The 27,368-nt window shown below is 45.9% G+C and overlaps 1 protein-coding gene across 1 annotated transcript in view; it reads right to left on the bottom strand.

The window, feature by feature from the left end:
* Positions 1–1,153: 1,153 nt before the first annotated feature.
* Positions 1,154–27,368, bottom strand: part of HEG1 (heart development protein with EGF like domains 1) — a 90,554-nt gene continuing 64,339 nt past the window's right edge. The window contains exons 15-19 of the mRNA XM_047790440.1: positions 25,238–25,280; positions 25,092–25,129; positions 12,287–12,374; positions 8,362–8,536; positions 1,154–6,060 (exon numbers count right to left, since the gene is read on the bottom strand). Coding sequence (XP_047646396.1) covers positions 5,911–6,060; positions 8,362–8,536; positions 12,287–12,374; positions 25,092–25,129; positions 25,238–25,280 — 494 coding nt within the window. The 3' untranslated portion in view covers positions 1,154–5,910. The remainder of the gene's footprint in view (positions 6,061–8,361; positions 8,537–12,286; positions 12,375–25,091; positions 25,130–25,237; positions 25,281–27,368) is intronic.

Here is a 27,368-nt window from a genome sequence, read left to right as displayed (position 1 = left end):
TCCACGTCGCTAGGTCAGGGGTGCAGGGAAGACAAGCACTTGGACCAGCTTGTGGGTGGACGGCAGAGGGGTCTAAACAGTTCCCGGGACAGAGGCGTATGGAAATGCTGTGATGGTTACAATGTCCTACTGTCCCTGATTACAGGCTCAGGGTCAGTACTGGGTTCCGCAAAGGTCTCAGTTGGGGATTACATGGTGGGCCAGGAGAGCAGAGGGGAAGGAGGCTGGGTCAGGAGAGCAGAGTGCTGCTGGCCATTTCCATTCACAGATTATTTTTTTTGGTCTTTTTTAGGGCCATATTCTTGGCATATGGAGGTTCCCAGGCCAGGGGTCTCACATCTGCTGCAGCTGCCAGCCCATACCACAGCCACTTGGGATCCAAGCCACATCTGCAACCGACACCACAACCCACAGCTATGCCGGATCCTTAACCCACTGAGCAAGACCAGGGATCAAACCCGAGTCCTCATGGTTCCTAGTTGGGTTTGCTAACTGCTGAACTTCAGATGTTTGATGGGCTGTACCCCCCACCTAATCCGCCGAAAGGTCACCTTCATGTCCCAAGCTACATTACTAGCCCTTCCTGGTGCCAAGGCTGCTGTCATAAAGCATCTGAGAGGCTCATCCACCCCTGCCGGGAAAGGCACCCAAGGAAGCAATTAATGGATGAACAAATACCAGCCAGGCAGTCACATTCATCAGCCACCTGCAGAGGTTGGCTGACAGCCCAGCACCTTAAAAGTTCCAGGTTCTCTCCACCATGGAGCACCGACAAGCTTCCTCTCCCTTCTCCTCCAAGACCTGAGGAGTGGGCCCAGAGTGGTGGTGGGAAGCACTCTGGAGGAAATTTTCAGCATGTGAACATTTGGTTGCGGTCCCTCTCCAATCCACAGAAAGAAACGTAAACAAAAGCAGGCATTATGCCCGAGTTGGGCTTTTCATTATTTAGATCAATCTATCCATCCACCCCTCTGTCATCAAAAGTATATTTCCTCACTGTGCTAGGCACTGGGGATGCAGGAGGGACTCAGTTCCCATATGCACCACGTAAGAGTTCATTCACTGTGCAGCCTCGTTGTTCAAGGGCTGCTCTCGTGCAAAGGGACGTGCCGCGCTCTGCTGTGGCTGGTTTGTTACCATGAGAAAAACACAGTGAAAATTGTATTCATTTTATTGCATCATTTTACTGACTAGAACGCCAGACTTAGAGTGGATATAAGTATAAAAATAATTGAATTCTTACAAATAATACTTTGCTGCTACAGTACTGAATAATTAGTGGAGGTTGCAATTATAATACAACTTTAAATAACATTCTCGTAATGGATTTACACAATCAATCAACCAGGGGCTAAGGTTTAAAGGTTTGTAAGGAGAAAGCTGGGACAAAATGAAAACTCAAAAAATCCATCTTCTGGCTACATGCTTCGTTTAACCATAAATCCAGCAACACAAATATTAATAAAACTCACAGCAACCCACGATGACATTTTTTTTGTTTTTGTTTTTTTCCCCAAGAAACAGGCAAGGTAACACAGAGACTGGGTTAGTTTCCCAGGTAGGCTGGTCCCATCCCATCCTTGTCCAATCCCATCCTTCCTGCCCAAGAACTCTGCACCTGAACCACATTATCATGTATCCAATGGAAAAAAAAAAGATAAAGCCAGAATCTAATATGCAAATCCTTTAAAATGTCCCCTTTAAAATGCCAAGAGGACAGAGCCAGTCTAAGATATGTCTCTTTTTAGACCTCAATTGTCTCCTTTGTTTTCAGAGTTCTCTGTGTGCAGTTTATCCCAAACGGGATGGATTATAACACTCTTGAAAAGATGCTTTAGCACAACAAAATATCAGACATTTAACACTGTAATCTTCCTAGTAGTTTAGCCAGGTTCCTCCTCTCAGAATTTGAGAGAAGAAAAAGAAAAAATACATCCTTAAAAGCCAACTCTACAAAACCCATCTGTTTCCAGAAATGCACACCAGAACCACAGAATGATGCTTAGTCATGAAGAAGCACGTGAAAGGTCCCTTCTTATCCCCTCAGAAGTTTCCATATAGAAAAAAACATCTCTAATATTAAGGGTGGTTTTTAGTAAGAAACAAAATACTGAGATACTGAACTTGACGTTTCTCTTCTCTCCAAAGCTGTGCTCTAGTTTTCAAATCAGGGTATCTTAGAACCATGGGCCAAAACTGTAGGTTGCGGTATGTTAGGCTAAACGAAGCCAGGAACAACTAGACTCAAGATTCTAGCTTCTTCAGGCAGTGTTCACAGAGTTACAGGCCCCCAGGACTCCACTAGTGAGCAAGATGGCTTAATGGAGGCCCCCCAAAGCCACATGTGAGGAGTGACATCTGCGGCATCTACTCTGGGAACTTTCACATCTGACTGAATATCATCTTTCAAAGACATTTTCTTGGGCAGCCATCCAGCCTTGCCTTGCAAAGACACTGCCCTCCCATTTGGGCCAATATTAAGAATGACCTCTTCCAGACCTCGAGTTACTTCTTAATTTTGGAACTCCAATGCTATCAGCCAGCTTGAGAACACTCTCCACTGAGCAATTTCAGCTCTCAAAGACTTAGCTGCTTCTGAAAGTTACCTTTTGTCAAAGGAGGAAAGATTCGTCAGCATTTTAGACATTCAACTGAATGTGTTCCAGATTCTGAGAATGCTCACAAAAATGTTTCCCACACAGCCGCACCATGGGCACAAGGCCAGGCAGCCCCCAGATGGATGGCTAAGTCTGCCATCACCTTATACCTTCTCCATCCAAAGCCACATACCAATCAATACACTTCTTGTTAAGCATGAGCCAGCCACTATTTTCTCCATGATGACCACAAGTGTCCAAGAAGGACATGTAACAACAGACCTGAAAGGACTTTTTCCGCATTTTGTTTGAACATTTCATGGCATTAGTTGAATTACTGTTTAATAATGTTAAAGTTCTTCTTTTAAAAAAAGTTTTCTGTTAAGCCGACTCTCTCATGCTCTCTTTGACACTGGGTGGTGGGGTATCTGCCAGGGAGGTGAGACAGGAGGAGAAGTGGGAAGGGCGAGCCAGGCAGAAGGGTTTGAGTCCTGGCTCTCCAAGGCCAGATGCTCATGTCCCCACTCTGTCCTGTAGATGTCTAAGTGTCCACGGGCAGCTTCTTCCCAGTGCCCCCAGCTATGATCCCCCCATGCAGGACTGCAGCATCTCTGTGGGCAGAAACCACCCACTCCAGGTGCGGGGACTCCCGCTGAGCACCTGGAAAGAGCTGAGAGCTTCTGCCCACTGGGGTGCATCCAGCCTGTCCCCTCAGTCCAGGGGCTGCTGCCCTACCAGCTGTTTCTTGGCTCAGGAAGGACCCTTCTGGAGGTATTTTAACCTCAGGCAGGAGTGAAGCTGGCCTTTCCCTTCCTTACCCAGGCAGGCAGCCCGCTCAGAGCAACAGTCATGCTGCTTGCCTGCCCTCTTAGACCCTTACACTCTCAAGATGCACTTGCCCCACCCCCAAAAGCCTCTGAGAAACTGCAGATATGATGTGATCTCAACCTTGTGGGGGGGGGGCCTCCCTTTTCACAGTAAAAGAAAAAAAAACAAAAAACAACGACACTCTTTATCCACTTCACATGCACAAAACCCGGGAAAGCGTTCTTGGCACTCACAGCACACTCTTTTCTGGATGTTGGGATTCTGCTCCAGGATGCTTCAGGGACTGAAGCCTTCATTTTGCGGCGCACACAGCTTCTGGCCCTGGTCCTGGAGATGATCTGCCTGCTGTGATGTCCGCTGAAGGTGGCAGGCGGGTATGCCTGGGCACAGCTCCCACGGGGGCTCTGGGTGCTGCGGACTGAGCAGGGCTCTGCCTCGAGAGCCAGGAGGCGGCCGCTTAATGAGGGACCCAGCCTGCTGGCTCAGGTGAGCTGAATTCAGGAGCTTGGAGCCCTCCAGTGTAGAGGTGAGGCCACGAGGCACAGATGGCTGTTTGGTTGCACTGGGAGAGGCAAGACCCAAGATTGCTAAAAGGTAATGCTCTGAAATTTTACGTTGGTCTCTACTGACAAAACCCGGAATTCTTTTTGTCTCTCTCTCATGAGATGAGTGAAGGTGAACTCCTAAGTGGCATCGCGCCTGACGAGTGTTCTTGCTGCAGTAGGGAGATGGGGACTCGTGCAGACCACCACGGGACTCAGGAGTTTGCACTTAAAACTGTGAGGATGAGAGTTACCTAAGAATAAGGATTAGGTACATTGCTAAGAGATCAGAGAACCTTGAAGCAACAACCATGCCCAGGATAGGATCTTCCCAGAGGCTGCAGCATTTCCAGAAATGTGGGTGCCACTGAGCTCCAAGTTTTTACCTGTGTTCTCTTCACTTCATCCCAAACCAAGATGCTCAAAAGCAGATGAGGAAGATCACAGTTCCACACGTAGCAGTTAAAAGGCACAGCCCTGGATACATCCCCCTGCAGGACCCACGCCACAGCCGTGATAAATAAGACACGCGGAATTTCCTTTCCCAGGGCAAACGCTCAACTCCCTAACTGGCCAGAAGTCTTTGGTCCTCCAATGCTGACTTGAATTATGCCCATGTTTCTGGAGGGAACTCCATAGTAGTACAAAGAGTTACAAATTACGGTTTGAGAGAAAATAAGTTGTTTCTTCAATGAATAAATAGCTTTGAGTGGTTGGCTGAACCATGCAACCCACAATGAGTTTGCAGACGAGATCAGGGCTAGCAAAGGTGCCAGCACTGGTGGGGAAGCAGCCTCACGTGTGGCTCCAGCCCAGCTCCCTATTCTTCCCTGGGAAGCACCCCCAGCTTCCCAAAGCACTGGTGTTTCAGAAAATGGAACACAGCTCTTCGGCCTATCCCTCTAACCACATTCAGCTGAAGCCACTACATCAAACTGCTTTTCCATCAGTGGGGAATCACCAGCTCAGACCCAACTTGCTTTCAGCTCTCCACTTCTACTCCATGCATAGCAGCCTCAGCCTCAGAGGCAGAGGGCAGAGCCCATGAGCCAGGCCCTCAGGGATGGCTGGTTCCACCATGGCCTTCACCTAGTGCCCGTTGCAGCCTGCTGGCCCTCACTATGGGGCAGCTGAATGCCTCTTATTAGAACCAAAGGGAAGTTGTTTTGCCCTGATTCAGATGTATATGGAAAGATGAGATGTAACTGCAAAGGGGGAAAAAAAAAAGTCACCTTAGATAAATGTGTCACCTTAACTAAAAAAAACAAACCGGAGCTGTGTGCTGGGCCTCACCCATTTCAGTTCATGTGGGGTTTTGTTTGGACAATGTAGCACGACAGGACTTAGGAGCATGTTAAAACACTGTGCCTTAACCTGCAGCATCACCAGACTCTAGTGGTATGTTGATCAGCATCTGTGTTCAGCATGTAGCTACTGGGCAGGAAAACAACTAAAGAGCCAGCATTTTGCTGTAAATGAATCACCAAATTGAGGCCTATGGAAGCATCTAAGGAAAAGAGGCCTTCCTTCGGGAACAGTCTTGAAAAAAAAAAAACCCAAAAGGAGACCTCCCTCCCTACTTTTGCATTTACTAAAGTGCAAACTAAGGAAAACCTGGGTCCTTGCAATGGCGCCTAATGATCAGCCCTAATTAACAGTCATCCTTGAGCCATGGCCATGTTGCAGTCGCTGGGGGACCCTACTGTACTGGCCCGTGTTCAATTCACAGTAACAAAGAAGGGGCCAGATGAGCCTCCTGCACTTCCACGACCCTGGGCTCTCCCTGTCCCCTTCCACTGTGGTCACTCCCCTTAGGCCCGCCCCCTTCCCGCTGGCCACTCAGGTGCGGCCCCGCTAGTCCCGGGAGTGGCTGGAGGCAGTGCTCCCCTGGTGCAGGACTCGAGGCAATAGCGCGGAGCAACGGGCCCCTCTCGCCTCTGCACTTAGAAGTAGTCCCTTCTCCTGCTCTCATCGCTGATGAAAGATGGGTTATACTGTCCGGGAAAAATGCAAGAATGCCGTGATCCTGGCAATCCAGTGTAGGCCGGGTAGAGTCCATTTCGTTCAAGTTCGGGATTCCTGACACTTGTGGGCTGGTGGCCAAAAAGAAAAGGAGAAAAGTCGATGTATCAGTCTTGAGTTTAAATTTAATGATTAAAAAAGACAACAACAATGAATGCTACATTTTTATGAATTTAAGATGGAGGCATATACTTAGCAGAGCAAGGTCTGGTTTTGCTAGAAGTCGGAACCCCCCCAAGCTCATCTCTGTATGGAATCTGAGATACCTTTGCTCATATTTTATTTTTTATTTATTTATTTGCTTTTTAGGGCCACACCTGCAGCATATGGAAGTTCCCAGGCTAGGGGTCAAATGGGAGCTGCAGCTGCTGGCCTACACCACAGCCTCAGCAACACAGAATCCTGGGCTGCATCTGCAACATACACCACAGCTCACAGCAACACTGGAGCTTTAACCAATTGAGCGAGGCCAGGAATCGACCCTGCACCCTCATGAATACCAGTCAGGTTTTACCCGAAGGGAACTCCTGTTCTTATTTGAAAAGGGAATTTCTTAGAAACATTTACATAATCAAGAGCACTGAGTGACCAACATAGAAAAAAGACCTAGGTTAATTATTATCTTGATTATTATCAAGATTAATTATTTTGACTTAAAAAATGTCTTTTTTCTGTGGAGTACGATGGCTTTAAACCCTCTCTGGCATTCAGCAGACTGCTACAATCCTTGCTGTGAATAGGGGACCGACCTTCATGAGGTCATCCAGCCACCTGTCACGGCTGGAGTTAGGACCCAAGGCAGGAGGCCAGCTGACCCTCAGGCGTCTGACAGATGCCAGCTTAGTGGGTCATGCCTACCTAGCCAACAAAAAAGGAGCCCCCTGGGAAGGGTCTGGTTTCTTTGAGGAGGCCCTCAAAGGACCACTGTGGGGAGATGCTGGTTTGGTAGAAATAAAACACTAGATTCTGCTTATTACAGTGTGGATCCCAGGAAAGCCCAGCATACACCTGAGAGCCCTGTGAGGGACAACCCTCTTCCTCAGGTGACAGCTCTGCACGCTAAGCCTAGGCTCTGCTTCTACCGGTTGTTAGGCCTACTGTCTGAAATGAAGGGTTCATTTAAGTGCAAGACTTTGAGGCAGCTCTTCAGCTGATGGCCTGGGAACATGCCGTGAGCAGTGAAGTGGGTCCCATGAGCAGCAAGGCCTATCAGCTGCTGTGACCTGGTGCTGCCCGGGGGCCGAGGAGCTCCTAACAAAGGCTGTGAGTGTGCAGGCACCCCTGGGAGAGACACCTGCTTAGTTACGGCTAGGTGATCCAAGGAAAAGGGCTTTCCTGATAAACAGAGGAAAAGGCACAGCCCTTGTGCAGAAACCTCAATGGGAACATTCAAACTAGGTCTACCTCTGTGTCTGTGTTTATCTTTCCCCTTACTTCTTCTTGTTCTTCCTCCAGATCAGATTCAAAATTTTCAGGGTCCATCGAAACTAAGTCAGCTTCCTCAGCATGAATGCCCCTCCCATCCAAAGTCTGAACATACAGGTTCATCCCCGTCGCAACCAGAGGGATTGTGGCTTCTGTTAACAGGATTGCCTAAAGCTATTAAGTCCCTCAGGGGCAAGGTTCCTCGTTTATTGCTACACTTCAAACAGTTCCACATGGCAGGAGCAGTCACCTGATGGCTGTTTATTTTTCAGCTCAGGGATCACTGCATGTTTGCTTTATGGCTGATGCAGTGTAACATGAAAAAAAAAATGGCTAAGGCATGGGACTACGACAGGGTTATTCAGTGTGGGATGGAAGAAGCAAGGGTTCAAGGTGGTTTCCCAAATAATGCCGTCCAGGGCCGGACATAGCAAATGATTTAGATACCTCCTGAGGACTGAAGACCTACTGAATCTTCTGAACCTCTGACAGGTGCTGTTCGAGGACGCCAGTGAACTGTTCTCTTTATACCTCTCCCCAGTCCCTCAGTTTCAACCACCCGACCACATGATACAAAGCACAGCATACAAGAGATAAAAATGAAAGGGCCAAAGGCTAAATATCATTAAATTCCTTATCTATCTTTTAGCTTCCAACCCTGGAACTTCAAGACCAAGTTCAGTGACATGAGGGTTATTGCCACAACGTCACACAGTACATAGTGTGTTCTGTGGAAATGGTCTTCATATCTCAATGTCAAAACTAATAAATACCAGGCAAATAGAAAGTAAACTGAATATTAAACTATGTGGCTAAGAGGCGTCCGCCACCCTTCTCTTTAACCCTCAGCTAGATGGAATACTTCTACTACAACAAAACAGAATCCCTTTAACTCTCAGAGGAAACTGGAGCTGGAGGTGCCCCTGGGCAGAGGAGGGAACACACACCGAGTAATACACGTCAGTCATCTGGAGGAGGTTTTTGGTACTTCCATTCTCATGCATTTCAATAGCTTCTCGGCCCCATTCTTGTGACCGAGGGTTCTTGGGGTATTCAGCATATGGCGACATCTGGAAATCCCCACTTTTGAAGATGAGTTTGCTTATGTCATTTTTATTCTTTCTGGAAGGTTAAAAAAAAGAGATTTGAAAAGTTAAATAAGTTCTGTGAAGAAATGATTTCTGTGAAGGCACCACCTAGGAAAATTTTACAAGGAAAAAAAATGTAGTTGCCACCACATTTCTTCTGTAGCTGCCCACTGAGGAATATTATAATTGTTTAGTATTTGTCTAAGAACAAATAAAAATGGAATTAGGAGCAAAAAAAAAAAAAAAAAAAAGGCTGCAAAAAAATCTTCCAACCCAAAGGGCCAAGTTATCAGGAGCAGAGAGGACAAAGACAGCTACAATGAAGTGGGTAAACAGGTTTAGATTCTTCTGTGGGACAGAGGTCACTGCACCATGACTACTGGGGGGGGTAGGGGGTGGCGGGGGGTGGGGGTAGGACGGTGCTGGGGTGGGGATGGACAGAGACAAGGGTCATATATTCAAAGGATGCTGGATGCTGGAGCCGGGAGTGCCTTTAGGGTTCTTCAGTCCAGTGGTTCCCAACCTATTTGAGGAGTTCCAGGGATGGAGCAACTCTGACTTTTTGGAGGATGGGACTTGTCCTGGGGTCACAGTTTGCCACCAGTAACGTGAGTACTAGAATCAGGCCTCCCAACTCGCCAGCCAGTGCTCTTTTACTGCATGAAGCTACTTCATCAACCGTAAAGACAGGAAGTGTTGTTTGCAGAAACACCCTCTCGTGTATATCCCCACACAGATTCTCACTTCAGCAGGGCAGGGAAACCCCAGGACAAGTTCACTACTGGGGAGAGTTGCCAAACTGGAACTGCTGGAGGTCGTTATTTACCTTCCATGATGGGCCTTAGATGAGACATTTAAATGACAGATGCCCTGGGTGAGATAATCTGGAATTTTCCCCTCCACACCTCACTTTCCTGTCAATAAATTTCCCAGGGAAGGCACCAAATCACTCAGGATCATAAAACCAAATGCCCAACACGGGGCCTAGCCATTTTTCTTTCTTTCTTTTCTATTATTGTTTTCTCTCCTTTAAAAAATGTTTTGATTTAAAAATTTTTTCATTTATTTATTTTTGTCTTTTTAGGGCCGTACCTGCAGCATGAGGAGGTTCCCAGGCTAAGGGTCCAATCGGAGCTGTAGCTGCCGGCCTACACCATAGCCACAGCAATGCCAGATCCAAGCTGCGTCTGCAACCTACACCACAGCTCAAGGCAATGCCAGATCCTTAACCTACAGAGCAAGACCAGGGATTGAACCTGCGTCCTCATGGATGCTAGTCAGATGTCAGATTTGTTTCCACTGAGCCATGATGGGAACTCCTCTTTATTTTTGTTTTTAATTTGCATCGTTCCTTCTTGCAAGTTCAGAACGGACCTGCCATTGTGTTGCTCCCTGGGGGATGGGCATCTGGTCTCAAACAATGACGTAATGATTCCCCACGACATTTTCCTCCCAAGGGCCAAAAGTCACAGGCTCTCCTTTCCCAAATGACCACACTACCTGGTACAGAATACCAGATATGAGGCTTACATCCCCTGGAGCATGCAAGGCCTATCTCTCTAGCTCCTAATCTCACACCCCAAACCGTATTTCTACGCATTGGGTTTATCTTTGATACTTTGATTACAACTTTGTAAATGACAGGTACAGGCTGAACCATGAGGCTGCCCATGAACCTGCCCCTGGATGGCAGGCAGAGCAGCTTGCTCTCTGCAGCTTTCCTGGGGACAGAGGATACTGCAAATGTCCTTCACGTCCATGGTTAAAAAGATACCTTGCTATTTTGGTAGTTCCCTCCATCTGTTATGTCAGGATAATTCCTGCCATTTATTATCATCTAATCAAAGGTTTGAGTTTTCCTTTATCTGAATAGACATAGAGAAGGGAACAATTTTCTTTTCTTTGCTTTTCCAGTAGAAATCCAGTCCCACTGCTGTCCAAGATGTCTAGAGCCAAGTTCACTACCATCTGCTCATCCACATGCCTGCCACCTCTCCACTGCTAAATACTTCAGGCAACTTCTTCCATCTTCATTTGTTTCTTAATTTTCTCATTTAAAGTGCACAAGGCAGGGAGTTCCCTTTGTGGCTCAGTGGTAGCAAAGCTGACCAGTATCCATGAGGATGCAGGTTCAATCCCTGGCCTCACTCAGTGGGTTGATGATACGGTGTTGCCGTGAGCTGTGGTGTAGGTTGCAGATGTGGCTTGGATCCTGCAGTGCTGTGTCTGTGGCTGCGGCCAGCCGCTGATTTTTCCATATGCCATGGGTGTGGCCCTTAAAAGACCAAAAAAAAAAAAAAAAAAAAGGGGCACAAGGCAATGGTTTTTAGTACAGAGTTGCACAACCATCATCATAATCAGTTTTAGAACAAACAATTGCATCATTCCAGAAAGAAATCTCACATTGCTTAGCCATTACTCTCCAGTTCATCCCCCGCCCACCCTGCCCTAGGCAACCGCTAATCTACTTTCTGTCTCTATTTCATTTGTCTAGTTTGGTCATTTCAAATAAACGGAACCATACACATGTGGTCTTTTGTGACTGGTTTAATTCACATAGCATACTATTTTCAAGGTTCATGCAGGTTTTATAGTGTGTTTCATTATTTTATTCCTTTTTAGGGTGAATAACATTCCATCACATGGATATATCACATTTTCTCTAGCTATCCATCAGTTGACAGATAATGGGTTCTTTTTCGACTTTTGGCTATCACAAACAATGCTGCTATGAACACTTCTGTACAAGTTTCTCTGTGGACATAGCTTGCCATTCCCGGTGGAAGTGCTGGGTCAAATGGTAATTCTGCTTAACTTTCTGAGCAACTGCCAGACCTTTTTCAAAGTGGCTACACCAGTTCACGTTTCCACCAGCCGTGACGAGTGTTCTCATTTTCCCACATTCTCCCCAAAACTTGCTGTTTTCTGGGTTTTGTTTATTTTTAATAACCATTCTAGTGGGTGTGAAATGGTTTCCAATGTGGATTGTGATTGCCTTTCCCTGATGACTAATGATGTTGAAGCTCTTTTCTTTTTTTTCTTTTTTTTTTTGTCTTTTGTTGTTGTTATTGTTGTTTTGTTGTTGTTGCTATTTCTTGGGCTGCTCTCGCAGCATATGGAGGTTCCCAGGCTAGGGGTCGAATCAGAGCTGTAGCCACCAGCCTACACCAGAGCCACAGCAACGCGGGATCCGAGCCGCGTCTGCAACCTACACCGCAGCTCACGGCAATGCCGGATCGTTAACCCACTGAGCAAGGGCAGGGACCAAACCCGCAACCTCATGGTTCCTAGTCGGATTCGTTAACCACTGCGCCACGACGGGAACTCCTTGAAGCTCTTTTCATATGTTTATTGGCTATTTGCCTATCTTCTTTGGAGAAATGTCTATTCAAGTTTTTTACCTATTTTTAAATGGAGTTACTTTTTTATTACTACGAATAAAAATTCTTTATATGTTCCAGAGTCCAGTCTAGAGTCATAAGCCTAGATTCATAAATTCGTACTTTCTCCCCTTCTGTGGGTTGTCTTTTCTCACTTTCTTGAGAGTGTGCTTTGAAGCAGACAAGTTTTCAATTTTGATAAAATGCAATCTGTCTCTTTTTTCTTCTGTGGCTTGTGTCTGGGGTATTCTTTTTTAGTAGAAATCCCATTTTCTGTCCTTTTCTTTCCCTGATGGCACTACCTATCATGGTTTTTCATGGTTCAGTCATACCTTACGGTTTAATCCTGTAAACAACCCCAGACATTCTTGAAAAGGGAAAAAATGGGGATGCCTGGTACTCACCGGCAGCAGGTAACAATCAGCGCGATGCCCAGAATGAGCAGAAGCCCACCTCCCGCTGCCGCGATCACCACGGTGATGAGCTGATAAGCTAAACAGGTTTAGAAAGGAAAACAGTGGATGGCTAAGAGGTCATGAATGAATAAAGGAATTAAAACAAACAGTCAAATGGTCCCTTTCCTACCCCGTGGCTACCCTGGTGCCTCAGCTGGTGACCCCCTTTTTATTTGCTGGGCCCCCAGGAAGGGCTGCTTGGAGTCAGCTCTGCCTTTTCTCAGTTGAAGGGGAGCAGAATGAGCCGCCTCAAAATGTGCCCCTTAGATAGATATATTATTTTGAGCTGATATTTTGAGAAACTGCAGACACTGGAGAAGCTCTGAAAACTGAGTATTCCTTACCCTTTTGTACGGGAAATTTACATATTAGAAAGAAGCCCGTACCAGGAAGAGAGCTGATACCAGAGATAACATGTTTACCTAAGAGACACACCTGCCTGGCACGCAACCTTTGTCTCCCCACCATTTCCTCTTCTTACTTCCCTGTGACCCATCTTTTCCCATTTGAAGCCCTAGACCTCTAGCCCTTTTCTCGGCTCAGAGGGGTGGGTGGATAAGTCTCAGTCATCTGGCTGCCTTGAGTCTCACATCTTTGTGGTTTCCCATGTGTACGCATGCAATTAAAATTTTTTTTTTCCTCCTGTTATTCTGGTTTTTACAGCGGAGTGGGGTGGGGGTGAGGTCCTCAGCCAAGAATCTAGAAGGTAGAGGAAAAATGATCCTCACCCCCCCAACACTACTTTGAGATGAGTTTTCCTTTCTCAGGCACGCCTAGAATGAGAGCTCCCAAATGCCACCTGCAGACCCACCTGAGGACCCTGTCACCAAGCCACACTCAGAAGAGAAAAATAAAAGAGATGCAGGCATTTTCAAAAACTAAACTTGTTTGGGCTTTTTCCCCCCTGTTTTAATACTAAGATTTGGTTCTTCCTACTTTTTGTTCCTCACTTAATATAGGGGCATTTTACTATTTGTAAATTATGCCTCCAGTAAAACTGGGTTTTAGAAAGTAATTGGGGGAGGAGTTCCCGTTGTGGCGCAGTGGTTAACGAATCCGACTAGGAACCATGAGGTTGCGGGTTCGGTCCCTGCCCTTGCTCAGTGGGTTAACGATCCGGCGTTGCCGTGAGCTGCGGTGTAGGTTGCAGACGTGGCTTGGATCCCGCGTTGCTGTGGCTCTGGCGTAGGCCAGTGGCTACGGCTCCGATTCGACCCCTAGCCTGGGAACCTCCATATGCCGTGGGAGCAGCCCAAAGAAATAGCAAAAAAAGACAAAAAAAAGAGAAAGTAATTGGGGGAAAAAGAGAATATTTTCTTGACTACTTCCCACCTTTTGGTGTTAACTTTTTTTTTAATTTTTCTGTTTTTTGTTTGTTTGTTTGTTTTCCTTTGGCAGCCCCTGAGGCATATGGAAATTCCTGGGCCAGTGATTGAATCTGAGCCAGAGTTGCAACCTACTCTGCAGCAACGCAGGATCCTGAACCCACTGCACTGGGCTGGGGATCAAACTGGTGCCTCCGGAGACAAGTGGATCATTAACCCACTTAACCACAGTGGGAATTCCTAATTTTTTTAATTGATGGTGACAGCAGATATAACATTTTCAAAATTTGGTTTCAGGTTCTTACTTGATAAAATAAAAAGGAGGCAATACTAAACTAAATTCCCTAATTTTATAAGAACTATTACCCAGAGTCTGGGAATCACTGCATAACCCACTCTGGCACTGGGTAGTCTCAACACAGACACACTGAATTTAATTACCAGAAATTAGCAGTCATATGAGCAAGCACATATCATATATAATAAACAATGTGAAAATTTAAATGAATTGGTTTTATACCTATGCATTTCTGGAAAAATCATATTTTAAAAAAACTCTGTTAAATATTACGGTCAATTTCTTGCTGTGAAAATATAATTAAAATCATGCTCTCAGGTTGTAAGGTCCAGGATGAAAAAGAGGGAGGTGGCAATAACCAGGCTTTCTATGGTAAGTTAGGATGGAACTGTGCTCTCAAGGTATTCAGGTTAAATCAAGGATAGTGCACAGAGGTTGTGAGCAAAGAGCAAATCCAGGTCATGCAACCATTTGCATGTCCCTTCTTGAAATAAACAGCACAGAAACCTGATTACTATGAAAAACCATCAGCATTAAGATGTACAGGAAACAAAGCCAAACCAGGGAATGAGTTAATTCTCTCCCTCACCTCCTGACACAAGTATTCAAGCTTCCCTTTTTAAAAAAGTGAGGACAAAAAACCAACCTCTTGAATTTGTCGACTTCCCTTTATCTCCACCAACGCCACCCGCAGCCACCATCTACTCCTGACTGGACAAGCGTAATCACTTCTCCACTGGTTTTCCTGCACCCGGTCTTGCCCACTCACGTCAAAAACCAAAGCCGATCATGCCATTTTCCACTTCAAAACAAAAACAACAACAACAAAACACCCCACAACCTACAGTGACTCCCTTTGTTCCTAACTGGAGATCCAAGGCTAGTTCCTGCTCATCTCTCCACACCAAGTTCATGTTTTCTCATTTTCCAGCATACAGGCAGGTGCTCATTTTATTCTTTTTTCATCACCCTGAGACATAAGGAGTGTCCAAGCCAGGGATCAGATCTGAGTGATCTATACCACAAATGCCAGCTCCTTAACACACGTGCTGGGATGGGGATTGAACATGTGTCCCAGAGACACCGCAGATCATGTGCGCAGGCGCTTATTTATTTATTTATTTATTTATTTGGTCTTTTTTGCCATTTCTTGGGCTGCTCCTGCAGCATATGGAGGTTCCCAGGCTAGGGATTGAATCGGAGCTGTAGCCACCGGCCTACACCAGAGCCACAGCAACAAGGGATCCGAGCCACGTCTGCAACCTACACCACAGCTCACGGCAATGCCAGATCCTTAACCCACTGAGCCAGGCCAGGGATCGAACCCGCAACCTCATGGTTCCTAGTTGGATTTGTTCACCACTGAGCCACGACGGGAACTCCAAGGCACTTATTTTAAAAGCAATCCTGGCAAGGGGCTGCAGCTGTGGCAGCTTCCACTATGAAAAAAGCACCTTTGTCTAAAAAGAAGCAAAGGCAGGATGTCGGCCAGTGCTTCCTAAACTATCCATGGTCAAGGACTGGTTCTTCTTTGCCTGTGCTTTTGGACAGTCTTTTTAAAAATTTCATCACTGCACCTGCAGCATACGGAAATTCCTGGGCTAGAGAATGACTCTGAGCCCCAGCTGCGGCAATGCCGTATCCTTTAACCCACTGTGCTGGGCTGGGGATCGACCCTCCACCTCCACAGCAACCCAAGCCACTGCAGTCAGATTCTTAACCCACTGTGCCACAGTGGGAACTCCTGGATATTCTTTCTAAATAAACAAAGTCTCATTTGCTGCTCTTGTCTTTCCCCCGCAGGCACCAACACTCATGAATTCCCTTCTCTCCTTTTTTTGAGGAGTTTTCTGTGGACCAATATTTTCTAAATACAATAAAGCTATTTATTTTACAGGACTCTATCCTTGGGTGTCAGGCCCTGTCAATGTAAACTATTCTAAGTGCTCATTCTCCATTTCTGTATCATCAGTACCATCTTGTCTCAGTTCACAGAGCCCGCATTTTGAGGTGGTTTGATGTGATTTTAGGTTCCCCTGTTTGGGACAAAAATGAAGTTGTTTTCTAAAAATGAAGTTATTGCTTTGATGTAAAAGTTAAATTGTGTGTCAGGCTGTCATCACATCTGTAGTTGCCAACATCACTCAACAGCGTGGCTGGGGGCTTATCAATAAGAACCTAAGAAGAAGCAACCTGGGTGAGGGGACATTCAGATTCTAAATACTCAGGGTTTGGGAGGACTCTCGGAGAGTGCTGGGTTTGGGCAAGGCTACTGTTTGCTGAGCTAAACAGCTCTCTGAAAACCTTGGGATTCCACGTCCTCCCATGGTAAAGGTGACACTTTTACTGGCAGTGGAGGAAGCCAAGCCATGCTATCCCTGAAGATCAGCTTGCCCATCCACGGGCGTCTTGGTCCCCGAGCAATGTGCTCTGAAACAAGGACTTTGGCATTTGAGCTGGAGCTGGAGACAAGCTAAACTCTCTCTTCTGAGAACCAACTTGTGGAAAGGTACACCTTAATTAAACCTGAACTTTATTGCTTTCATCTCCCCTTGTCTGGAACAACAGTGTGAGTGATCTGCCATTGGTTTGGACTCTTATCCCTTTATTGACTTATTAAGAGACATTATCCTGTATGCAATTGCCCTGTGACATTATAATACCCATGGTCCACCTGTGTTAAATGAAATATTGGCAAAGACACCTCCATCTCTGAGCACAGTGTGCCCTTCTTGAAACAAAAACACTGATACAGACTAGTGCTGCTCAAACCTTTCCTATGTGTCTGAATCACCCAGAGGGCTTGTTTTTTGTTTGTTTGTTTTGTCTTTTTGCCTTTTCTAGAGCTGCTCCTGTGGCATATGGAGGTTCCCAGGCTAGGGGTCTAATAGGAGCTGTAGCCTCTGGCCTACACCACAGCCACAGCAATGTGGAATCCGAGCCACGTCTGTGACCTGCACCACAGCTCACGGCAACGCCAGATCCTTAACCCACTGAGCAAGGAGAGGGATCGAACCTGCAACCTCATGGTTCCTAGCCAGATTCGTTAACCACTGAGCCACGATGGGAACTCCAACCCAGAGGGCTTGTTAAAACTCAGATGCCTGGTTCTCACCCCAAGAGATCTGATTCAGCAGGTCTGGGCTGGGCCCAAGAGGTTGTATCTGCCATAAGCTTCTGGGGGATGGAGAGGCTGCCAGCCTGCAGACCAGACCTTGGGTGGCATTGGCCTACATTACACAGGAGAGAAAAGAACACGGGATTGAAGGCTGGGAGACCTCTGTGCTCATGAGCACAAAGGGCTTAGGAGGGAATTCACCAAACTGTTCAGGATGTTAGGGCCCTGGGCAAGGATGACTGGTACTTTTCTCTTTGTGTTTTTCTCTTTTTCCCCATATTTTATTCATGGGTTTTTATATACACACACACAACCTCTTCTAAATCCAGAAACTGTATGTGTATATATGTACATATATAATTTGTTTTATACACATATATATTTTAAAGAGCTGTTTGATGATCTCTGACAACCGTGTCAATGGAAACTTGTAATAATCTTATGGACACTATAACCCACAGATCTTTTTTCTCCTACCTGCAATCAGATCAGGTCATGAACTGCAACTGATCTCATGCACCTAAGGACTAACTTTAGATTTACTATGAAGCCACATAATGATGTACATACAGTGCCTGGGATTTTTCCTTTCCGTCTGACATTTTATTATTATTATTATTTTACTAATATTTTTTTTTTCTTAGTGGCCGCATCTGTGGCATATGGAAGTTTCCAGGTTAGGGGCTGAATAACAGCTGCAGCTGCCAGCCTACGTCACAGGCACGGAAATGCCAGATCCGAGCCGCATCTGCGAACTATGCCTTGACTTGCAGCAACACCAGATCCTTAACCCACTGGGCAAGGCCAGGGATTGAACCTGCATTTTCATGGACACTATGCTGGGTTCTTAATCCACTGAGCCACAGTGGGGACTCTGAGATGTTTGCATTTAGCTGCACGAGACTCTCAGCTGACTTCTGGGTAACTGATGGTCTCTTCTCCCTCCTTAAGCAGTAAGTATGAGTGACTCCCGCAACACACAGCATTTCTACTGGTGAATTTTAAGCTCAATGTAGCAACAGGTGAAGACCACTAAAGGACACTTTCTACACCTGCTACCAGACTGTGCATTTGGTGGAAAGATGATGCAGAAAGATCTTTAAGTCGAATGGTTGGTTTTAGTGGAAGAAGAGGAAGAGGCCCAGATGTGGGGAAAACAGATTCTATATCCTCCCTGGCTGTGCAGGAAGCCTGGCAGGGAAGGAGTCTCCATGGGAAACGTGTCACATTTGAATGGAAAGGATGACCTACAAAAGGATAAGAAAGAGGCATGGATAAAAATGTCTGTGGCCAGAAAAAGGTAATCTAGGAAAGGTATGTGAGTTCTATCATCACGAAGTGACAACCGCAAACAGAAGAAGGGCTTTCAGGATGGGAATATAAAAAAGATTTCAGAAGTTCCCATCATGGCACAGTGGTTAATGAATCCGACTAGGAACCATGAGGTTTCGGGTTTGATCCCTGGCCTTGCTCAGTGGGTTAAGGATCCGGCGTTGCCGTGAGCTGTGGTGTAGGTCGCAGATGCAGCTCAGATCCCTCGTTGCTGTGGCTGTGGCATAAGCTGGTGGCTACAGCTCCGATTAGGCCCCTAGCCTGGGAATCTCCATGTGCCATGGAAGTGGCCCTAGAAAAGGCAAAAAGACAAAAAAATAAAAAAATAAAAAAGATTCCAAAGATGTAGAAAACAAACTTATGTAATCCAAAGGAGAAAGGGAGGGAGAGGGATAAATCAGGAGTCTGGGATTAAAATATACATGCTACTATATATAAATCAGATTACCAACAAGGACCTACTGTATAGTAGGGGGAACTGCACACTCAATATCTTGTAATAACCTCTAACGGAAGAGACTGTTAATATATATATATTTATAGATCTGTGTAACTGAATCACTTTACTGTACACTTGAAGCTAATAAACACCGTGAATCAACTATATTTCAACAAAGAAAATTTTTTTGGCCACACCTGCAGCATACGGAGTTCCCCAGCCATGAATGGAATCTGAGCCGTAGCTGTGACCTATGCCACAGCTGTGGCAACACTGGATACTCAACCCACTGCACTGGGTGGGGGATCAAACCCACGCTGCTGCAGAGACAAAGCCAGATCCTTAACCCACTATGCTACACTGGCAGCTCCTCAAAGAACATTTTTTTAAAAAAAGATTTTAAATTGATAAAAAGAGGGGGATGGATATAATATATTCAGAGAATAGAATTCCACCGAACTATCAAAAGTGATAAAATACTGTAAAGAAAACACTGCACAGTTTACTAGACTTAAAAGCAGGTTACAAAATAGTGTATTCTGTGAGCTCCAATTTCTGTTAAAAAGACCCATAAACATACCTCCTGTATATTGCTTTGTAAATGGTGATATGCATACAAATCTGCGTATTAACCGAATCTAAGGGTCTGGTTAAAACTCAGATTCCAATTCGGTAGGTCTGGAGTGAAGAAGCTGGAGATTCTGCATTTCTAACAAGCTCTTTGGTGCTGGCCCTGCTGGTGGTCCAAGGGCCCACACTCAGTAGAGAGGATGTACACCAGGGTATGAACAGTGAGGCTTTGTGGGTAAGGAGACTGTTTTAGTTTTCCTCCTCCCTTAACCTATATCTATTTTCTAATTTATTGGGGTTTAAAAAAGGAAAACTAATGGGCATGTGTTGTTTTACACTATAAAAAGACAAAGTTCATTTATTTTACAGAGAGATAAAAGTAATAGACATTACTCCGAAGAAGACACACGGATGGCCAAAAAGCCCATGAAAAGATGTTCAACATCACTAATTATTAGAGAAATGCACATCAGAACAACACTAAGGTGTCCCCTCACACTGGTCAGAATGGCCATCATCAAGAAGTCTACAAACAATAAATGTTGGAGAGGGTGTGGAGAAAAATGGAACCCTCCTACACCGTTGGTGGGAATATAAGTAAGTTAGTGCAACCACTATGGAAAACAGTATAGAGGTTCCTCAGAAAACTCAACATAAAACTACCATATGACCCACAATCCCACTCCTGGGTATATATCTGGAAAAACCATAACTCAAAAAGATACATGCACCCCAATATTCACTTCAGTGCTGTTTACAATAGCCAAGACATGGAAGTAAACCTAAATGTCCATCGACAGAAGGATGGATAAAGAAGATGTGGCAAATATACAATGGAATAGTACTCATCCACAAAAAGAACAAAATAATGCCATTTGTAGCAACATGGATGGACCTAGAAATTACCACATTAAGTGAAGTAAGACAGAGAAAGACAGGAGTTCTCATCGTGGCTCAGTGGTTAACAAGTCCGCCTAGGAACCAAGGGATTGCGGGTTTGATCCCTGGCCTCGCTCAGTGGGTTGAGGATCTGGCATTGCCGTGAGCTGTGGTGTAGGTTGCAGACGAGGCTCGGATCCCGCATTGCTGTGGCTGTGGTATAGCATGGTAGCGACAGCTCCGATTAGACCCCTAGCCTGGAAACCTCCATATGTTGCAGGAGTGGCCCTAGAAAAAGCAAAAAGCCAAAAAAAAAGAGGAAGACAAATATATGAAATCACTTATATGTGAAATCTAATTAAAAATGATACAAATGAACTTATTTACAAGACAGAAGCAAACTCACAGACTTTGAAAACAAACTTATGGTTACCAAAGTGGAAGGATTGGGGAAGGAACGATAAATTAGGAGCTTGGGAGTAACATACACACACCACTAAATGTAAAATTGATAATCAACAAGGACCTGCTATACAGCACAGGAAACTATACTGAATATCTTATAATAACCTATAATGGAAAAGACTCTGAAAAAGAATGGATATATGTATAACTGAATCACTTCGCTGTATGCATGAAACTAACACAACATTATAAATCAACTATACTCTGATAGAAAATCCAACTACAATGGAAAAAATAAAAATCATTAAAAAAGAAAATAAGAATTAAATTACAAAAATAAAACCAAAAACAAAGGAGTTCCCACTTTGGTACAGTAGGTTAAGAACCTGATTGCAGTGGCTTGGGTTACTATAGAGACACAGCGGTGATCCCCGGCCCAGCTCAGTGGGTTAAAGGATCCGGCATAGCTTGCAGCTGCAGCTCAGATTCAACCTGGAAACTTCCATCTGCCGTGTGTGCAGCCATAAAAAACAAAACAACAACAAAAAGAGAGAGAGAGAGAAGGTGAAGCAAACCAAGATGTCATGAGAGATATAATAAAACTGAGGAGACCCTTTAAAACATTCAAGTGAAGGAGGAAATACACAGGCCTGGAAAAGGGTGGGGTGCGAGGGGAAGTGAGGAGTATTCTGACAATAAGTCTGTAAGAGAATTCTGGGGCCACCCGACAAGTGGAATCAGAAGACTGGGTTGCTGGAACCTGCAGTGTAAACATATTTTGCATGGAAAGGAAATGAAAAGGAGAGCAAAGATAAGACAGGTGTAGCCCTGAACTGCCCAGGTGTGGGTGGCCTTGCCATGGCACATGGCAGCCCAGGGACTACCTCAGGGACCAAAGGACTGGAGGGAAGGGCTTATCCTGCCTCCCCAGTGTGAAGGATGTTCTCTGTGGAGCAACAGGTGAAATCTGGGCACAACTAGAAAGCTAACAGGGACTTTTAGAAAGGCAGGTCTGAGGTTATGTCTAAACCCAGAATATTTTAGAGTTGGGTGACTGTCCCAGGAATATAGGCGTGGGGGAATGGCAGGACCCTGTGTGTGTGGCGGACACAGCTGGGCTCCCTGTCTCGTGGGGCTTGAGCACAGCGTGTGCCTCCAGAAGTCTGCAGAGAGCACCATTTCTTTTTCTTTCTTTCTTTTTTTCTTTTTTTTTCTTTTTTTTTTTTTTTTTGCTTTTTAGGGCCGCACCCGCAGCATATGGAGGTTCCCAGGCTATGGGTCGAATTGGATCTGTAGCTGCCGGCCTACACCACAGCCATACCCACACAGGATCCGAGCCGTGTCTGTGACCTACACCACAGCTCACGGCAACGCCAGATCCTTGACCCACTGAGCAAGGCCAGGGATCGAACCGGAAACCTCACGGTTCCTGGTCAGATTCGTTTCCCCTGCACCACAACAGGAACTCTGAGAGCAGCATTTCTTTCCTATGAAAGATCCAGCCTGAACCAGACCCCCAAGAAGGCACTTATTGTCTTTGGTGGCGACAATAGAAGTGACAGTGGTGGGTGATAAGAGGTCTGCTACTTGGCACAAAACACTGCGTGATAAGTCACAGACTTCACAAGGCGTTATCACCATAGATGGGGATGAAAGTTAGGTGCTCCTGATTCCCACACCAGAGCTGATCTGAGCCTGCAGATACAGGGGCAAGTGGCAGGCACTATTTATTATCAGTGACTATTAATTGCTTTGCAACCCTGAAACTAAAACAGCATCAAAGTTGTAAAGTGATATTCACACCATCGGAGATTAACCAGTCACCAAGGGAAGGTGGCAGGGGAGCTAGTCATCCAGGCAGGAGTCTGCCCTCTGCTGGACACAATCATGATGGCGCCAATAAAAGGGGAGGAAAAAGACTTGGGTTGGGAGAGAAATCCTGCTATTTCCCAGACCCCACCCACATCCTGGGGAGACACAGGAACTCACAGGATGGCAATGGATGTAGAGGTAGATTATCTCCAGACATACACGTATTTAATGATTTCTGAAAAACAAACCACTACCGGCCACCTAGAACAATGAATGCCCTGCATTCCCTTTTCCTTCAACCCTTTCTAGGGCTTTTCCCTGCATCCACTTTCACGCTTCCACTCCCTGAGAAATAGGAAGCATTCACAGAGCAAAACCTGTTTAGGGAGCTGTTTGACCACCAGCAGGTATGAAGTTCTGCTTCATACTTTTTTTTTTTTTTTGGTCTTTTTACCTTTTCTAGGGTCGTGCCCTTGGCATATGGAGGTTCCCAGGCTAGGGGTCTAATCGGAGCTGTAGCCACCGGCCTACGCCAGAGCCACAGCAACACGGGATCTGAGCCTCGTCTGTGACCTACATACACCACAGCTCAGGGCAACGCCAGATCCTTAACCCACTGAGCGAGGCCAGGGATCGAACCCGCAACCTCATGGTTCCTAGGTGGATTCATTAACCACTGAGCCACAACAGAAACTCCTCTGTTTCATTCTATGCGTGGAGGACTGACGGGTGGGCTCTCTCACCTCCTGCTCCCTGGCTCACCCCTGGAGTGGCCACATCTCCACACTCTCACCTCGTCTCACTCATGCCCTTATTAAACCGAGTACACCCGTGTGTGACCTTGTGCCATCACGTGAAATCTCCATCTATCCTCACCCCCAGTTTCCAGCACGAGCGCTGCTAAAACCCTTGGAATTTCTGAGTGCTGGGGTGAGAGGAGCCTCTCTTGTTCAATAAAGTTGTGTCTATTTGTGGACTGGCAGACTCAGAACATGGACTGTCGGCACATTTGTCTACAGGTGCAGGACAAAGCCATCCTAACGTAAAGCACTGACGGTTCCTATTCCTGTTACATCCTATGTCCCAGAATTTCTCTCAGTAAATCTGAGGGTGACTTCAGTTTCTCAGGTCTCAAGATAAGAAAATGCCCATGAACGTGGTCTGAAATGAATACCAACTTCTTTCCTCAAAGGACTGAACTGAGTGGGATACGTGCCACGAGCAGTTATCGCTCCTCGACCCTGAACACTGCAGGAGGGCAGATGTCGATTGGGAGCAGGGGACCGTCCCGATGCTGCTGGTCTAAAGGGGCCCGTGTTCTCCTCTGTCCTCCTCACTGCAACCTGACCTGATTGTCCTGATTAAACTGCTTTCTTGCTCTAAGACTTTTGCTAGTTCCACAGTGGCTACTGATTAGAGTCTAAACGCTCAGCCTCCACCAAAATCTTCAACAGTCTGGTGCCCAAATACTCTGCCAACCTAACCCCCGACTCTCTACCTTTTTTTTTTTTTGGAGATTCTTTGGGGGGAAGGCTTTTAATTATAGGTGTATTTTTTTAAATTAGTATTGAGAATTTAGATTGTCTGCAGAAATAATAGTTTTCTGTTTAAAAAGATACATTTGTCGAAATTTGTTCATTTCTTCTAGACTTTTAAATTATTGGAAAAGTGTTTCAATCATACTATTTATATTTCACATCCATTTTTATATTTGGTGATTTCATTTTTATATTTGATTGTATTTATATGTGTGACAGGGCGACTCTGCTGTACAGTAGAAAACTGACAGAACACTGTAAGCCAACCACAATGGGAAAAATAAAAATAATTAAAAAAAAACCTGGAAATGATATCCACTGAACTTAGAGAGAGGAAATAATAATATAGAAAATGAATGTATCCTCAAGAAACAACATAGATGAATCAGATTCCTTGAAGTGACTAGAAATACTGCTCTTTTGGTAGAATGAGCAAAGTGAGAGAAAGCAAGGACAAATATCAAATAAAAAAATGAGGAGTTCCCGTCGTGGCGCAGCAGAAATGAATCCGACTAGGAACCATGAGGTTGTGGGTTTGATCCCTGGCCTTGCTCAGGGGTTAAGGATCCAGCGTTGCTGTAAGCTGTGGGGTAGGTCACAGACACGGCTTGGATCCTGCGTTGCTGTGGCGGTGGTGTAGGCCAGCGGCTACAGCACTGATTGGACCCCTAGCCTGGGAACCTCCATATGCCCTAAAAAAAACAAAAAAAGCAAAAAAAAAAGTGAAATTACCTTCTTCTCTTTCTATCCTCAGCCACACCCACTGACACACTGTCCAGAAATCCAGGGGCCCAGGCTGCCCAAGACCTTTGTTTAGAGTGTTTCTTCTACCTGGACTCCTTCTTCCTCCATGCCTGCCCATCAGTCTGCCCCAAATCTCCCATCCTATCCCTTCAGGAAGCACTCAGAAGGCCCTTCTATTCTCCTGGGGTGGGGTCCCTCCCCCACGGCTGAACACCTCATGCCTAGTCTATTGATCAAGCCTCAGAGGGGGTCAGGCTCCTCCGGAAAGGGCTTCTCTCACTCCTGCATACTCACGGTTTCCACAGTTGAGACCACCAAGGCCAAATGGGCAACTGCAAGTGGACAAAGAAGAAGCATTAGTTTCAAACAGCAAAAGAAATAACCTGAGTAACTTCTAAATAAGGTTTGGAACAAATGGATCAGAAGAACACAGAGCCTACCTCGTACAGGTTTCATTTTCAAGCCTATATCCATCTTCACATGCTGGAAGAGAAAAGGAAAATCCATGAATGTGTCTACTGACCTCTCCTGGCCCAAAGTGACACTTAAACCCCAGCCACCCCAAGATCCACAAGAACATTCTAACCAGAAGGCTGCAATTAGCTTTAGAATGATCTATTATCTGGTCTAGATTCTGTTGCCAGCTTTAATATTAATTTTATCCAAAACATTTCTTACCCTCTGTGGCTCTCAGTTTCCCACCAAGAAAACAAAGGATAATAGTAATAATGAGAACAATAATACCTGCTTTATAGTTTCGAGAAAGGGATTAAGTAACACAAGGCACGCAAATGACTCAGCACAGCCCCTGGCACATAGTAACCATTAACTGAATGTGCGTAGCTGTAATTATCATCCAGCCAATGAGATTCTTTTTAGCCGTTCTCTGCAGCCCCGTGGAACATCCTTCCATAAACACAAAGACAAATGCTTCACATTCTTTAAGAAAGTCAAATGGTTAACCTGCTGTTGGCACCCTCAGTTCCCTTCCGTGAGGAAATGAGAGCTGTGATGCCTTCAGAGCCACCTGGTGGGGGCCTTTGGCTTCCGTAAGAGAACGCTCACCCGGTGGTCTGTGCAGGCGATTGTGGACATTCCTAGATGAGCCCTAAGTGGCACGCCACCCAAGACCATGGCTTTGAACCCTCTGGCAGTGCGGCTCATGGACCACTGCTTCACTGAAGGCCCGTGGGCCAGCCATTTCCCTGGATCAGCAGTTCCTGAATTTATCTGATCATGGAACATTTTCCACACTACAATAAACTGACCGAACACAGATCACAGAATGAGCTGTAAAGCATGCTTGGATGAAAGCAGACAATAAAAAATAGCCTCATTCAAATTCATTGCTGCAAGGAATGACAGAAATTTGATTCATGTTTAATGTATGATATATGCTGCATACAAGATCACGGGAAAGAGAAGCGATCCCTTGGATACACGTTGATGGTGAGAGGTGCATTTCAGCAGCACTCGGGCTCAGGGGCTGCATGTGCAGACTGGGACAAGGGGGACCTCTCACAGCCCTCTTGCATCCTCCTTTAAGGATCGGTGCAGGATAACGTTAACTACACAGATGTGCTTAACATTGCTCTTCCTGCTCTTTCTTTCTCCCTCCTTCCTTTCCTTCCTTCTGTTTTTTGCTTTTTAGGGCCACATCCACAGCACATGGAAGTTCCCAGGCTAGGGGTCAAATCGGAGCTGCAGGCGCTGGCCTATGCTGCAGCCACAGCAACAGGGGAGCTGAGCCTCATCTGCGACCTACACCACAGCTCTCAGCAATGCTGGATTCTTAACCCACTGAGTGAGGTCAGGGATCGAACCCACATCCTCATGAATACCAGTCAGGTTTGTAACCCACTGAGCCACAATGGGAACTCCCTTCCTTCCTTCCTTTCTCCATCTATCTTTCTTCTTTCTTTCTTTCCTTCTCCCCTCCCCCCTTTTATTTTCTTTCTACAGGCTCACTTTCCTGCTAGCCTCAACAAAGTAGTCACTGTATGTCTCCTTCAAGCTGATTTCCCTTCATATTAAATCTTATTTTATTTACAATGAATTTTCATTAGGCACTTCAAATCTTTTCTGCACCGAGGTAGAGCAGATTCATATCCCATATTGGGGAAGGAGGAACATGGCCCCTCTCCCAAATCTTTGATACCTTTGTGTCCTCTGAGTTCTCTGAGCTGGCATGACTCAAGGGGGGCCTTCTCTAGGGAACAAGTGGAGCCCGCCTCCCTTCCTGGCGTGGAAAGCCACATGCCCTGGCCGTCCTTGTGCTATGGCTGGGTCGTGGGAGTGGGGAGGCTGCCCCTGGGTGACCCACAGCTCTGCCTGCAGGACAGTTGTGCAGGGACCGCCAGCTTCCCAGTGGCGGCTCCTCCCCACCCATCTCAGCCCTGAGGCAGGCTGATGTCACCCAGTCGTTCTATTCTGAACTCTTCTTCCTGGAAATGTTTTTACCTCGAATCTGTCCACCCAACCCTCATCTGCTGGGTGGGAGCTTTTCCACCCCGTGGCTGTCATCCCGCCAGATGTGAGGTCCATCTGTTGTCCTGCCCACAAGCTGATGGG

Source organism: Phacochoerus africanus, chromosome 1 (assembly GCF_016906955.1).
Source record: "Phacochoerus africanus isolate WHEZ1 chromosome 1, ROS_Pafr_v1, whole genome shotgun sequence".
NCBI classification, from domain to species: Eukaryota; Metazoa; Chordata; class Mammalia; order Artiodactyla; family Suidae; genus Phacochoerus; species Phacochoerus africanus.
The sequence above is the reverse complement of the archived record's forward strand: the minus strand, read 5'-3'. Positions and strand labels throughout refer to the sequence as shown.